The sequence below is a fragment of the Ranitomeya imitator genome, chromosome 9 (assembly GCF_032444005.1).
Source record: "Ranitomeya imitator isolate aRanImi1 chromosome 9, aRanImi1.pri, whole genome shotgun sequence".
NCBI classification, from domain to species: domain Eukaryota; kingdom Metazoa; phylum Chordata; class Amphibia; order Anura; family Dendrobatidae; genus Ranitomeya; species Ranitomeya imitator.
Genome location: NC_091290.1, coordinates 105,392,328 through 105,407,639, shown reverse-complemented (window position 1 = coordinate 105,407,639; position 15,312 = coordinate 105,392,328). Strand labels below are relative to the sequence as shown.

Genomic DNA, 15,312 nt, shown 5'->3' with positions numbered 1-15,312 from the left:
ACAACCTACATACATCCTGGCAACTCCGAAGGCAGGTCCCATTTCCGCTGAAGTAGTTCTTGGCACTGTTGCTTCTGGGGCGGTGATAGTGACACTACCACTGTGACATCCTCGACTCTGTCTTTGTCTCGTCACGGTTTGAACAGGTTAATGTGGTACACTTGGTACGGCTTTCTTCTCCCCGGCTGGTGGACCTTGTAGTTTAGGTCACTCAATTTTTCACTCATTTCATATGGCTCCTACCACTTGGACAGAATATTGTTTTCGAAAGTGGGTACCAACACCAATGCCCGGTCTCCAGGGCTAAACGGTTTCAACCTCGCTGCCTGATTGTAGATCCTTGCCTGGGCCTATTGTACTTGAAGGAGGCTCTCCTACACAATCAGCATTACCCTCACGATTCCGTCCTGCATCTGGGCCACATGCTTGAAGATGCTCCGGTGTGATGTAACTTCCGCTTCCCAGGTTCCTTAGTAATATTCAGAAGTCACCAAAGTATCCAGAAGCAGCTCGAATGGCGAGAACACTTTAGAGGTTTGTGGGACTTCCCTAATAGAGAACAGCAGGTACGGCAGTGGGTAATCACAGTCTCGGCCATCCTTCTCCCCAACCTTCTTAAGCATGGATTTCAAGGTCTTGTTGAACCTCTCCACGAGTCCGTCCATCTGTGCATGGTACACCAATGTCCAGAGTGGTGTAATCTAGAGAGCCTTACACAACTCCCTCATCACTTTGGACATAAAAGGAGTTCATTGGTCCGTTAGAATCTCCTTAGCCAGGCCCGTATGCAAAATATATTTAGATCTCACAGTTCTCTGTGTAACCCCAACCACACCATTTATTGGTAGCTTACTTACTTACTTATAGGCAGTGTAAGCGGTTTATACCTTGTGGGAATAAAAGGACTAGAAATAGGAAAAACCCAATGTGGCTAAACAAAGAAGTAAGACAGGCAATTAACAGTAAAAAGAAAGCATTTGCACTACTAAAGCAGGATGGCACCATTGAAGCTCTAAAAAAACTATAGGGAGAAAAATACTTTATCTAAAAAACTAATTAAAGCTGCCAAAAAGGAAACAGAGAAGCACATTGCTAAGGAGAGTAAAACTAATCCCAAACTGTTCTTCAACTATATCAATAGTAAAAGAATAAAAACTGAAAATGTAGGCCCCTTAAAAAATAGTGAGGAAAGAATGGTTGTAGATGACGAGGAAAAAGCTAACATATTAAACACCTTCTTCTCCACGGTATTCACGGTGGAAAATGAAATGCTAGGTGAAATCCCAAGAAACAATGAAAACCCTATATTAAGGGTCACCAATCTAACCCAAGAAGAGGTGCGAAACCGGCTAAATAAGATTAAAATAGATAAATCTCCGGGTCCGGATGGCATACACCCACGAGTACTAAGAGAACTAAGTAATGTAATAGATAAACCATTATTTCTTATTTTTAGGGACTCTATAGCGACAGGGTCTGTTCCGCAGGATTGTCGCATAGCAAATGTGGTGCCAATATTCAAAAAGGGCTCTAAAAGTGAACCTGGAAATTATAGGCCAGTAAGTCTAACCTCTATTGTTGGTAAAATATTTGAAGGGTTTCTGAGGGATGTTATTCTGGATTATCTCAATGAGAATAACTGTTTAACTCCATATCAGCATGGGTTTATGAGAAATCGCTCCTGTCAAACCAATCTAATCAGTTTTTATGAAGAGGTAAGCTATAGGTTGGACCACGGTGAGTCATTGGACGTGGTATATCTCGATTTTTCCAAAGCGTTTGATACCGTGCCGCACAAGAGGTTGGTACACAAAATGAGAATGCTTGGTCTGGGGGAAAATGTGTGTAAATGGGTTAGTAACTGGCTTAGTGATAGAAAGCAGAGGGTGGTTATAAATGGTATAGTCTCTAACTGGGTCGCTGTGACCAGTGGGGTACCGCAGGGGTCAGTATTGGGACCTGTTCTCTTCAACATATTCATTAATGATCTGGTAGAAGGTTTACACAGTAAAATATCGATATTTGCAGATGATACAAAACTATGTAAAGCAGTTAATACAAGAGAAGATAGTATTCTGCTACAGATGAATCTGGATAAGTTGGAAACTTGGTCTGAAAGGTGGCAGATGAGGTTTAACAATGATAAATGTAAGGTTATACACATGGGAAGAAGGAATCAATATCACCATTACACACTGAACGGGAAACCACTGGGTAAATCTGACAGGGAGAAGGACTTGGGGATCCTAGTTAATGATAAACTTACCTGGAGCAGCCAGTGCCAGGCAGCAGCTGCCAAGGCAAACAGGATCATGGGGTGCATTAAAAGAGGTCTGGATACACATGATGAGAGCATTATACTGCCTCTATACAAATCCCTAGTTAGACCGCACATGGAGTACTGTGTCCAGTTTTGGGCACCGGTGCTCAGGAAGGATATAATGGAACTGGAGAGACTACAAAGGAGGGCAACAAAATTAATAAAGGGGATGGGAGAACTACAATACCCAGATAGATTAGCGAAATTAGGATTATTTAGTCTAGAAAAAAGACGACTGAGGGGCGATCTAATAACCATGTATAAGTATATAAGGGGACAATACAAATATCTCGCTGAGGATCTGTTTATACCAAGGAAGGTGACGGGCACAAGGGGGCATTCTTTGCGTCTGGAGGAGAGAAGGTTTTTCCACCAACATAGAAGAGGATTCTTTACTGTTAGGGCAGTGAGAATCTGGAATTGCTTGCCTGAGGAGGTGGTGATGGCGAACTCAGTCGAGGGGTTCAAGAGAGGCCTGGATGTCTTCCTGGAGCAGAACAATATTGTATCATACAATTATTAGGTTCTGTAGAAGGACGTAGATCTGGGGATTTATTATGATGGAATATAGGCTGAACTGGATGGACAAATGTCTTTTTTCGGCCTTACTAACTATGTTACTATGTTACTTTGTCCATGGCCAGTGTCAGCAGAAATCTGACAGTGGTGGGGGGTGGGTTGCACTACCTGACAGCAGGTTTTCTAGTCCTCTAATGATAATCTCCTGCTGATAAAACAGTGATTTTACCCAACTACAACAAGCAGTCCAGTAAGTGACAACACTGGGATCAGGGTCTCTACTGCTATATTATGCTACTCTCAGATTAGATGGTGAAAAACTGGTGACAAGATTCCCTTTAAACTAATGTACTACAATAAAATTAAAATGTGTATGGTCCTGAAAAACAAAAGTTCCCCAGACACGAATGTAAAAAGACTGAAATCTCGGAGTCATTAGTCTATGTGGCACCATTGGACAGTCTTGTTATCTGTCACGTGAGTGACCCATCAATCCGATGTGATTTTCTGTATAGAAGGGAACCGTGATGTAAGTAAGAACATGGAAAAACACCAAAATAATGACATTCTACTTCTATGGCCGTTATATAGTACTGTTCCTTGGTAGAGAAATCCCTGGAGTGAGCCCTAATCCATACTGATGATTAAACCCTGCTGTACGGAGGTGTCCCCGCCATTCCCAGGCCTTGCAGCAATGTACAGATCACATATAGAATGGTAATGAGCCCGAATACCCCCAGAGTACAGAAACATTGGCCAACAGTCGCACATTCCTGACCTCGATGTAATGCAGGTGCAAAAGGCACAACGTTTCCAAATGATCAGAACAGACATTCAATACTGGAGAAGGAAAAAAAGCCCACACTCAGCAAAGAAGCAGATGGATCTTTATATACCATGACAACCAGGGGTAACGACGAAAATGAGATTTCATAGTACAAAACCAGCTGCAAAAAAAAAATAAAGCTGGATTGTAGGCCAAGAGCAGAAATAGCGAGAAGGATAAAACCCTTCATCTGGATCTCATCATTTCCTAATGAAGAACCAGAGAAGTTCGGCCGCAGCTATGCCAAATCTTAATGGGTCTGTCGTACTAGACATTGAGCGGATTTTTTTTCCCTCCAGCTGCCGGCGCTGATGCTACATGGAACATTGCTTCCCTCATCCTATGGTTACCTCGTGTTCGAAGAACTTGTCTTCCAGCGTTTTATCTCCAGGGTTGTTTCCTGCGCCTTCAAACAGCAGCTTGTACTCCTGAGAAAAGAAAAGTGCGCGTGAAGCGGAAGCCACACGGTACAATATGCACACAAATACCTGTATCCTGATCTACAGTAATTATCACTTATATTGTTAGATCAGAGCGGGACCCCCATCAACGTCTAGAACAGGAGAGTAGTCTAGTGTGTGTCCTGCTCCTTCCTAAAGGCCCCCAAACACATTAGGCTGGTTTCACATTTGCGTTTTTTGGCGCTGCGTTTTAACGCAAAAAAACGCATGCTTTTCCCCCCCTATATTTAACATTAAAAACGCATGCTTTTTTTTGTATGCGTTTTGCCGCGTTTGACGACGCATGCGTCGTTTCTATGCTTACGTTTTGTGGCGGAAATGCAAAAAAACGTATTGCTGTCTATGTAAACGCATGCGTTTTTAAACGCATGCGTTTCCATAGAAAAAAACAAATCTACACACTGATAAGCCACCCCCCACCATCAAGGTGATAAAGGGATGCAAACCCTAACGCAAACCCTAACCCCCCACCATCAAGGTGATAAAGGGATCCTAACCCTAACCCTAACCCTAGAGATCCAAACCCTAACCCTAGGGATCCAAACCCTAACCCTAGGGATCCAAACCCAAACCCTAACCCTAGCTATTTCTATTTATAGTAGGTTTTCTAGTTGATTTTGATGATTGGCAGCTGTCACACACTTCTCATCATGCGTTTCAAAAATGCAAACGCTGGAAAAAAACGCATGTAAACGCGTGCAAACGCTGCGTTTTTGTAGACGCATGCATTTTCGCATGCGGTAAAAAAAAGCGGCGTTTTGACGCGTTTACATGCTTGTTTTCCTGCGTTTGCGTTTTTGAAACGCATGATGAGAAGTGGTTTTTTTTCACCACCTGCGTTTGCGTTTTAAATGCTGCGTTTTTAAATGCAAATGTGAAACTAGCCTAAGGGTACCGTCACACAGTGCAATTTTCATCGCTACGACGGTACGATCCGTGACGCTCCAGCGTCGTAACAATATCGCTCCAGCGTCGTAGACTGCTGTCACACTTTGCAATGTACGACGCTGGAGCGATAATTTCATGACGTATGTGCGATGTAGAAGCCGTTGGTTACTATGCGCACATCGTATACGATATATGTTACACCATGCGATCATGCCGCCACAGCGGGACACTAGACGACGAAAGAAAGTTTCAAACGATCTGCTACGACGTACGATTCTCAGCGGGGTCCCTGATCGCAGGAGCGTGTCAGACATTGCGATATCGCTCGAACGTCACAGATATATCGCTCGAACGTCACGAATCGTGCCGTCGTAGCGATCAAAATTTCACTGTGTGACGGTACCCTTAGACTAACATTTGCCAATCCAGCTGGCAGTCTATTGTATACGGAGATCCCCGACAGATAAGGATCAGGCATGTCCAATTTTGTATTGTCGATCCTTTTGTTTTCTATGATATAAACCACAACCATGGGAGCCTTTATTCACGGGTTTGTCTGACAGACTATTGTCCCGAATCTCCAACAACAGATGATGTCGGGGGAGATAAAGATCCAGCATGTCTGATTTTGGACCGCTGATCCTTTTGCTCCCCACGATATAAGCCGCCACCAGCAGAGATTTATGGGAAAGTCGGGAGAGATAGCTGCCAGCCCAATGACTGACCAAACAACGCTATGTAAAGTGCACGAGGGGGATTTACACCCTGTCTTGTGAGTCCATGCCAGTGTCCTGCAGGCCTTAGCAGCAGCTGACTGACATTGAGCGGTTTAGCCTATGTACATAACATATGTCCATGGTAAAGATCTATACGTATGCTGCCAAGACAGTAGAGAGATGTTAGAAATATCTGGAATGTAGCATGTACTTACAGGGTAGTAGTCAGCTACTGTTTTGACCTGTTCGTAGTCATCTGCTCTCGCCAACTGGGCCAACCCTTCAGGGTACAATTTACCGCAGTGTGGGAACAACTTGGCACGGTCTTCTTTCGAGAGCTCGGTGCCAAATGAATTAATTGTGATTATAAACGCCCGGCGGTCCGCTTCAAACTGTAGAACAAACATCATCATATCATGAGGCTCGATGCTTGCAGGCACCACTACTAAAATTTACTATGACAACACTTCCAGACATCTTACATGGCTTGTATTGTCACATGCGTCTCCTGGATTTCTTCCCACAATAGTTATACAGAACATGTGACAGACGGGCAGGATTAGTCTAGAATTTGTGCAATACGGATCAGGCCTACAATCAGCATATCCACCAGTATAAGGCCAGATTCCGAACGTGTCATGGTCAGTATATGGACTGCATTGCCTGGACTTTCTGTTGGTCTCTTGACCCAAACTTATAAGAATGTATAACATGGCACAACCTATCTGTTGGTACTCAAGTAAGGTCCCTGACCTTTACACTTGACTGGATAAAACTTGGCAAAGAAGTGGATGAAAATTGAACAATTTAATGTGGTCCAAAAAGTTACAACTCCACATAATCCAGTAGAAATGATGTAAACGTTTCGGTCATACAACAGCGACCTTCATCAGTGTACCGACTGCTTCAATATTCGTATGTGTAGGTTGTAAGAAAATAATGGCCCAGTAGCGTCCTGGGGCTCAAAGGGAATCAGTCACCAGGTTTTTGCAACCTCATCAGAGAGCGGCATAATTTAGGAAACAATGCCCTGATTCCAAAGATGTATCACTTAGCTGACTAGGTTCAGCAGTTGTGGCCCAATCAAGAGTTTTTAGAGGTCTCAGAGCTTAGAAAGCTAACCAAGCCCACACCAGCTATCCATGTACAATGTCTATTGATAGGAAGTTCTATCAAAGTAGGGGGCGTGGTCAGACTAGGGCTCACATGAGCTGTAGTCAAGGCTGTGATTATCACCTGGTGATAAAACATTCATTGTAAGGAAAGAACAGCACAGAGACTAATAAGGGACACATCCATGATACAGTTAGGGCCAGAAATATTTGGACAGTGACACAATTTTCGCGAGTTGGGCTCTGCATGCCACCACATTGGATTTGAAATGAAACCTCTACAACAGAATTCAAGTGCAGATTGTAACGTTTAATTTGAAGGGTTGAACAAAAATATCTGATAGAAAATGTAGGAATTGTACACATTTCTTTACAAACACTCCACATTTTAGGAGGTCAAAAGTAATTGGACAAAGAAACATAACCCAAACAAAATATTTTTATTTTCAATATTTTGTTGCAAATCCTTTGGAGGCAATCACTGCCTTAAGTCTGGAACCCATGGACATCACCAAACGCTGGGTTTCCTCCTTCTTAATGCTTTGCCAGGCCTTTACAGCCGCAGCCTTCAGGTCTTGCTTGTTTGTGGGTCTTTCCGTCTTAAGTCTGGATTTGAGCAAGTGAAATGCATGCTCAATTGGGTTAAGATCTGGAGATTGACTTGGCCATTGCAGAATGTTCCACTTTTTGGCACTCATGAACTCCTGGGTAGCTTTGGCTGTATGCTTGGGGTCATTGTCCATCTGTACTATGAAGCGCCGTCCAATCAACTTTGCAGCATTTGGCTGAATCTGGGCTGAAAGTATATCCCGGTACACTTCAGAATTCATCCGGCTACTCTTGTCTGCTCTTATGTCATCAATAAACACAAGTGACCCAGTGCCATTGAAAGCCATGCATGCCCATGCCATCACGTTGCCTCCACCATGTTTTACAGAGGATGTGGTGTGCCTTGGATCATGTGCCGTTCCCTTTCTTCTCCAAACTTTGTTCTTCCCATCATTCTGGTACAGGTTGATCTTTGTCTCATCTGTCCATAGAATACTTTTCCAGAACTGAGCTGGCTTCTTGAGGTGTTTTTCTGCAAATTTAACTCTGGCCTGTCTATTTTTGGTATTGATGAATGGTTAGCATCTAGATGTGAACCCTTTGTATTTACTGTCATGGAGTTTTCTCTTTACTGTTGACTTAGAGACAGATACACCTACTTCACTGAGAGTGTTCTGGACTTCAGTTGATGTTGTGAACGGGTTCTTCTTCACCAAATTAAGTATGCGGCGATCATCCACCACTGTTGTCATCCGTGGACGCCCAGGCCTTTTTGAGTTCCCAAGCTCACCAGTCAATTCCTTTTTTCTCAGAATGTACCCAACTGTTGATTTTGCTACTCCAAGCATGTCTGCTATCTCTCTGATGGATTTTTTCTTTTTTTTCAGCCTCAGGATGTTCTGCTTCACCTCAATTGAGAGTTCCTTTGACCGCATGTTGTCTGCTCACAGCAACAGCTTCCAAATGCAAAACCACACACCTGGAATCCACCCCTGACCTTTTAACTACTTCATTGATTACAGGTTAACGAGGGAGACGCCTTCAGAGTTAATTGCAGCCCTTACAGTCCATTGTCCAATTACTTTTGGTCCCTTGAGGACGCTATGCATTACAGAGCTATGATTCCTAAACCCTTTCTCCAATTTGGATGTGGAAACTATCATATTGCAGCTGGGAGTGTGCACTTTCAGCCCATATTATATATATAATTGTATTTCTGAACATGTTTTTGTAAACAGCTAAAATAACAAAACTTGTGTCACTGTCCAAATATTTCTGGCCCTAACTGTATGTGTCTCAGCTTCTACCTCATGCTGCCCTCAGATTTCATAGCAAAAGCTGCTGACACATTCCCTTTAAGATGCCATTTTAGAGGGCAGTCAACCAAAAGCATCTCCCCTGACCTACACCTGTAAATGTTCGACTTGGCACAGCGTTCCAAGTGTTTACCATGGTGAGAGGCACTCAGACACTTCTCTCCCACTGACAAAAGAATCTGAGGCTTGAATTCAAACATGCTGATCCTCATCTCCACTGACCTCACCTGTGGGAGGAGAGGTGGGAAATTCCACTACTTATATTAAATGATCGGGCAATCCTGGCATGTTCACTAAAATTTATTCTATAGTACACAGCGGGTAAAATAAGCATTGAACATGTCACCAATTGTCTAAGTAAATTTTTTTCTAAAAGTGCAATTGATATGAAATTCTCAGCAGATGTCAGTATCAACCTATCCAATCCACACAGGCAAAGAAATCAACCCATAGATGTCCATAAATTAAGTTATGTAAAATAATGAGAAATGACACAGGGAAAAAGTATTGAACACGTAAAGCAAGAGAGGTGCAAAAAGCCATGGAAAGTCATGACACCAGCTGAAATTAGTACCGTATTTTTTGGACTATAAGATGCTCCGGACCATAAGACGCACCCCAAATATTTTTTCTTGTGTCATTTCTCATTATTACATACACATAACTATTATGGACATCTGTGGTTTGATTTCTTTGCCTGTGTGGATTGGATGGGTTGTTATCAACATCTGGTGAGAATTTCATGTCAACAACACCTTTAGAAATATATTTACTTAGAAAAATGGTGACGTGTGATTTCACCTGCTGTATCTTTATACTTAAGGCCCGAGGAAAGGGAAATCAATAAATTGGAGAAATTATAGTGGCGAAGTTTACTGATAGGCGACTTCAGGATCTGTATCACCAAGGCTTGCTTGTAGTCTGCAACAATGGACACACATCAACATGCACTAGAGCGGTGTTCACCAAAAGTGAAAAAGGTACTTGGAAAGGTTATTTTTTTCATTGTACAGTACAGACCAAAAAGTTTGGACACACCTTCTCATTTTAAAATTTTTCTGTATTTTCATGACTATGAAAATTGTACATTCACACTGAAGGCATCAAAACTATGAAAGAACACATATGGAATTATATACTTAACAAAAAAGTGTGACAACTGAAAATATGTCCTATATTCTAGGTTCTTCAAAGTAGCAACCTTTTGCTTTGATGACTGCTTTGCACACTCTTGGCATTCTCTTGATGAACTTCAAGAAGTAGTCACCGGGAATGGTTTTCACTTCACAGGTGTGCCCTGTCAGGTGTGACAGCTCTCCAGCGACCACACAGCGACGCTGCAGCGATCGGAATCGTTGTCTAGATCGCTGCAGCGTCGCTTAATGTGACGGTACCTTAAGTTTACCGAGTCACCAGCCTCAGAAATCGCAGGTTAACAGCAGCTCAGATTAGAGACCAGGTCAATGCCACACAGAGTTCTAGCAGCAGACAGATCTCTACAACATCTGTTAAGAGGAGACTTTGTGTAGCAGGCCTTCATGATAAAACAGCTGCTAGGAAACCACTGCTAAGGACAGGCAACAAGCAGAAGAGACTTGTTTGGGCTAAAGAACACAAAGAATGGACATTAGACCAGTGGAAATCTGTGCTTTGGTCTGATGAGTCCAAATTTGAGATCTTTGGTTCCAACCACCGTGTCTCTGTGCGATGCAGAAAAGGTGAACGGATGGACTCTACATGCTTGGTTCCCACCGTGAAGCATGGAGGAGGAGGTGTGATGGTGTGGGGGTGCTTTGCTGGTGACACTTTTGGGGATTTATTCAAAATTGAAGGCATACTGAACCAGCATGGCTACCACAGCATCTTGCAGCGGCATGCTATTCAATCCAGTTTGCGTTTAGTTGGACCATCATTTATTTTTCAACAGGACAATGACCCCAAACACACCTCCAGGCTGTGTAAGGGCTATTTGGCCAAGAAGGAGAGTGATGGGGTGCTACGCCCGATGACCTGGCCTGGCCTCCACAGTCACCAGACCTGAACCCAATCGAGATGGTTTGGGGTGAGCTGGACCGCAGAGTGAAGGCAAAAGGGCCAACAAGTGCTAAGCATCTCTGGGAACTCCTTCAAGATTGTTGGAAGACCATTCCCGGTGACTACCTCTTGAAGCTCATCTAGAGAATGCCAAGAGTGTGCAAAGAAGTCATCAAAGCAAAAGGTGGCTACTTTGAAGAACCTAGAATATAAGACATAACAAAAAAGTGTGAAACAACTGAAATTAAGTGTATAATTCCACATGTGTTAATTCATAGTTTTGATGCCTTCAGTGTGAATGTACAATTTTCATAGTCATGAAAATACAGAAAAATATTTAAATGAGAAGGTGTGTCCAAACTTTTGTTCTGTACTGTACATGGAAATTAACAAAAAATAAAATGCTTTCAATGTTCTCAAGCGCACTGTAAATTGTAATAACACTTTCCAACATTTATCATCTCAGTCACTCGAAATTAATAGTATCATAGCCTGTACCTCAAGAATAGGACACATGACGTCTGCGGTTGTGCCTCCGAGGTTATCACAGAATTTGTAGAAGGACTCCAAGTAAGCCTGGAAACCAAAAAAACAATCTATAATACGGAGTCAACTGGTAATCATCGACAAGGGCAGCCGTATACTGCCCCCCGGAACATCTTCTACCTCTCTCATGGTCAACATTTCCTTTGGTTTCCCTGCTCCATTATAAATTATATTTATTATCTAACTGAAGGTTCGCCACACACTTTAAGGAAACAGACATGAATGGAGATGACTGAAAATAGAACTAACGAGGATTGTCATTGCTAACAGGTCCGACCCAGCCCCGTCCACCTCTACTTTCATTTAAATTAAGCCCTGGAGGTAGATTCTTAGGGAGAGCTATGTCCCACCCATAGATCTTAACATATCATTTACATATTGAAGAAAACGCGGATTTCCCTAGAATAAGACATCTCAGACATCGAAACATCATTTTATTCCGCTTCCTATGACCTGCATGCTCATATACATGTTTTAGGAGGGTTGGTCCTAATGACAGATTCCTTTAATTAGCAAATTATGTTCACTTTATCTAGAGAAGTAATCATAGAAGTAAAATGGCAGCAGACACTAAAATAATCTGTCCTAAAGTGATAATTGGACCGGTACCTATGAACACGTGAAGTATGAAGCTCCGCTGCTGTGACCTGGAGTTAACCTATACCATGCACGGTTGGGCTATCCTACAGGTCACAGCAGCGGAGCTTCTACTGCACATGCTCCTAGTAACATTCTAGGACAGTAGTGCCAGAGGGGGCATACTGAGCCCTCCCTGTGGGCACACACGCCATGCCGGGGTGACGCCGCTAACTTCTTCCCATGTTAAAATGTATTTGTGTTTTTTTAAACATGAATACATTTGAGCAGTGCTGCGCCAGGACCGGGCAGAGGAGCGCCTGTCAGCCCCGGGACCAAGAGCAGCAGAGTGATTAGGTCAGCACGCTACTGACCTCATCACACTGCTGCCTGCACCGGGGCCGCAGAGGAGCACGGACAGCACGGGCACTGGTAGGAGCCCAACATTAAATGTATCATGGGTGCGGGAGGGACAATTGTGAAAGGGGGCACAGTTTTGCTACAGACAGTGTGTGGGAATGGGGGGTTGCCTTATTCAGAGGGTCAGTGTGTGTGTGTACATTTTGCAGAGGGTCAGTGTGTGTGTGTACGTGTGTGTGTGTACATTTTGCAGAGGGGCAGTGTGTGTGTGTGTACATTTTGCAGAGGGTCAGTGTGTGTGTGTGTGTGTGTGTGTGTGTGTGTGTGTGTGTGTGTGTGTACATTTTGCAGAGGGGCAGTGTGTGTGTGTGTACATTTTGCAGAGGGGCAGTGTGTGTGTGTGTGTGTGTGTGTGTACATTTTGCAGAGGGGCAGTGTGTGTGTGTGTACATTTTGCAGAGGGGCAGTGTGTGTGTGCGTGTGTACATTTTGCAGAGGGGCAGTGTGTGTGCGTGTGTACATTTTGCAGAGGGGCAGTGTGTGTGCGTGTGTACATTTTGCAGAGGGGCAGCGTTCGTGTGTACATTTTGCTGACGGGCAGTGTGTGTGTGTGTACATTTTGCAGAGGGGAAGTGTGTGCGTGTGTACATTTTGCAGAGGGGAAGTGTGTGTGTGTGTGTGTGTGTGTGTGTGTGTGTGTGTGTGTGTGTGTGTGTGTGTGTGTGTTCATTTTGCAGAGGGGCAGCGTTCGTGTGTACATTTTGCTGACGGGCAGTGTGTGTGTGTGTGTACATTTTGCAGAGGGGAAGTGTGTGCGTGTGTACATTTTGCAGAGGGGAAGTGTGTGCGTGTGTACATTTTGCAGAGGGGAAGTGTGTGTGTGTGTGTGTTCATTTTGCAGAGGGGCAGCGTTCGTGTGTACATTTTGCTGACGGGCAGTGTGTGTGTGTGTACATTTTGCAGAGGGGCTGTGTGTGTGTGTATTGTGCATGCTTCCTGCAATGTCCGCACCAGCCACAGGTTACATTGCCGTGTGGGCACTCAGTGTGGGTGTTGGGTTGCCGTTTGGGCACTCAGTCTCTTGAAGCTTCACCATCACTGCTCTAGGACAATGTGAATGTGAGTTACGGATTAAAGCTCTTTAGGGATTCATAATATCATCTTCTTTCTTTTTTCCCCAGAGTAAACCCAGGAGAGAACACTATCTGCACTCACCTTGTACAGTGTGTTCCTGATTATTTCAATGTTCATTTCATCCAGATCTTGCTCCGAAATGCAATCCTGAAAAAATGCAGCTAAAGACAAAACATGCAATGTCCTTAATGGAGATCAGTGATAAGATATGTAAAGCAATCAGTCCTCAGGAGGCATCTAATCATGCAGTCCCCGAAAATGTCACTTCTATATTCCAGCACGGATGCTGTCGAGGAGGTATGAAACTGAAATAGTGATAGAGAAAATGCTCTCTTTGCCATCGTTATTAACAAAAAAATATATATATTTAAATCTTCAGACCCTTCATGATCACCCGCATTATAAAAAAAACAAACAAAAAAAAAAAACACACAACAACAACAACAACACACCTGTAAAGGGTGGTCCAAGTAGCCAGAAGAAAAGATGGTAAAAATACTGCTCCACTGCCAGATTCAATTTTTTTACATTTTAAAAGGGTTATTTGGGATTTCCAAAAGCTTGCAGTTATTGTTATAAAACGATAAAAGAGCCATTAGTTACCAGATAAGTCCCCTGTTATGTATATGAACACTGCAGTCAATCATTGACCTCAGCCATCACGGGCTGTACCAAACAAGCGTCCGTGCTGAGGCCAGGGGAAGACGGCAGCGGTCACATCATTGCTACATCAAAACTGGGGATTAAGAATAACAACATTATTTAACAATTATTAATACTGTTGTGCAACTTTTTTTTAATGATTTTTTAAGCCCCTTTCAGTGGGCTCTCTCATCAGAGACAATTCCTTTAATCCTAGCTACCAAGATCTTGGCATAAAAAAACCTATGCCCATAACCCCCATTAGGATTTATGGGAGTCAGTAAAAGAGAGGTTAAAGGGGTTGACCATTACTTGGACAACCCCTCCTGAATCCCCATGTTTCCTCCTAGAAAAATAACACCTATATTCACATCCGGTGTCGGCCCTGTTCCAGCTGTCTCAGCCCTGTTCCAGCAGTGTCGGCCCGGTTCCAGCTGTCTCGGCCCTGTTCCAGCTGTCTCGGCCCTGTTCCAGCAGTAATGGCGCTGGTTCTCCCAGGGCTCACATGACATTATGTCACGTGGTGTCTGTGGCCAATCAGCGCTAGTGTCACTCTCACGTCCTTCAGACAAATCTAGACATCTGTAGGGAGAAAGCAGACGTAGCTGTCACTTCCTCCGGATATCAATGATGTCAGTAGGAGAGATCAACTGATTGGATGCAGGGATCTCGTGACACTGCCAGAATGGCGCCAGCACCAGAGGCAAGGATAAGTGTTATTGTTTTACGGGGAGAAACCATAGGTGTTGAGATGGGGTTGTAGAAGTGGTGGACAACCCCCTTAAAGAAGAGTGGCTCTAAGTTGGACAAACTTCAAGCAATCTTACAGCAGATAGTATATTTTCTGATAAAATCCGCTGCTCATGGGGGTGGTCGCCTTTCTGACACATTAACACACTACATAAAACTTACCTAAAGGAGTGTCCACAAGTATGGCGTTGTAGAGTTCTGCTGGGGTCTGGGCGATGTTCACGGCCTCCATCTGTTCAAACCTGCCCAAGGGGTGGCATTTGGGCACAAGCTCAGAAATTGACCGCTGGTGCAAGGTCCCCGTAATCAGAAGAATAACATTATCTATCATGTAGCTGTACCTGGAAGGAAGAGGAGAAAGGTTCAGAGGACTTCACTGATCACCGGCATAGCTCGTTATGGAGAGCTGTTAGAGACAGGAGAACCGATTCAGACTCATGACATCGGCCAGGTCAGTAATCTGTGACTGCTGATCTGGAGGCCCGGTGACTGCTTACCTCCGGGCATTCCCAGGATGGCGCAGTCATCACTGCGGAGTGACGCACACAACGGGTATCCTCCGA

The 15,312-nt window shown here is 43.8% G+C and overlaps 1 protein-coding gene across 1 annotated transcript in view; it reads right to left on the bottom strand.

Moving 5' to 3' along the window:
* The window catches only part of ATP6V0D1 (ATPase H+ transporting V0 subunit d1), an 86,913-nt gene that overhangs the window by 15,203 nt on the left and 56,398 nt on the right, over positions 1 to 15,312 (bottom strand). Inside the window, exons 3-7 of the mRNA XM_069740517.1 lie at positions 14,912 to 15,090; positions 13,439 to 13,518; positions 11,240 to 11,317; positions 5,946 to 6,122; positions 4,016 to 4,093 (exon numbers count right to left, since the gene is read on the bottom strand). Of these exons, the coding sequence (XP_069596618.1) occupies positions 4,016 to 4,093; positions 5,946 to 6,122; positions 11,240 to 11,317; positions 13,439 to 13,518; positions 14,912 to 15,090 (592 nt within the window). The remainder of the gene's footprint in view (positions 1 to 4,015; positions 4,094 to 5,945; positions 6,123 to 11,239; positions 11,318 to 13,438; positions 13,519 to 14,911; positions 15,091 to 15,312) is intronic.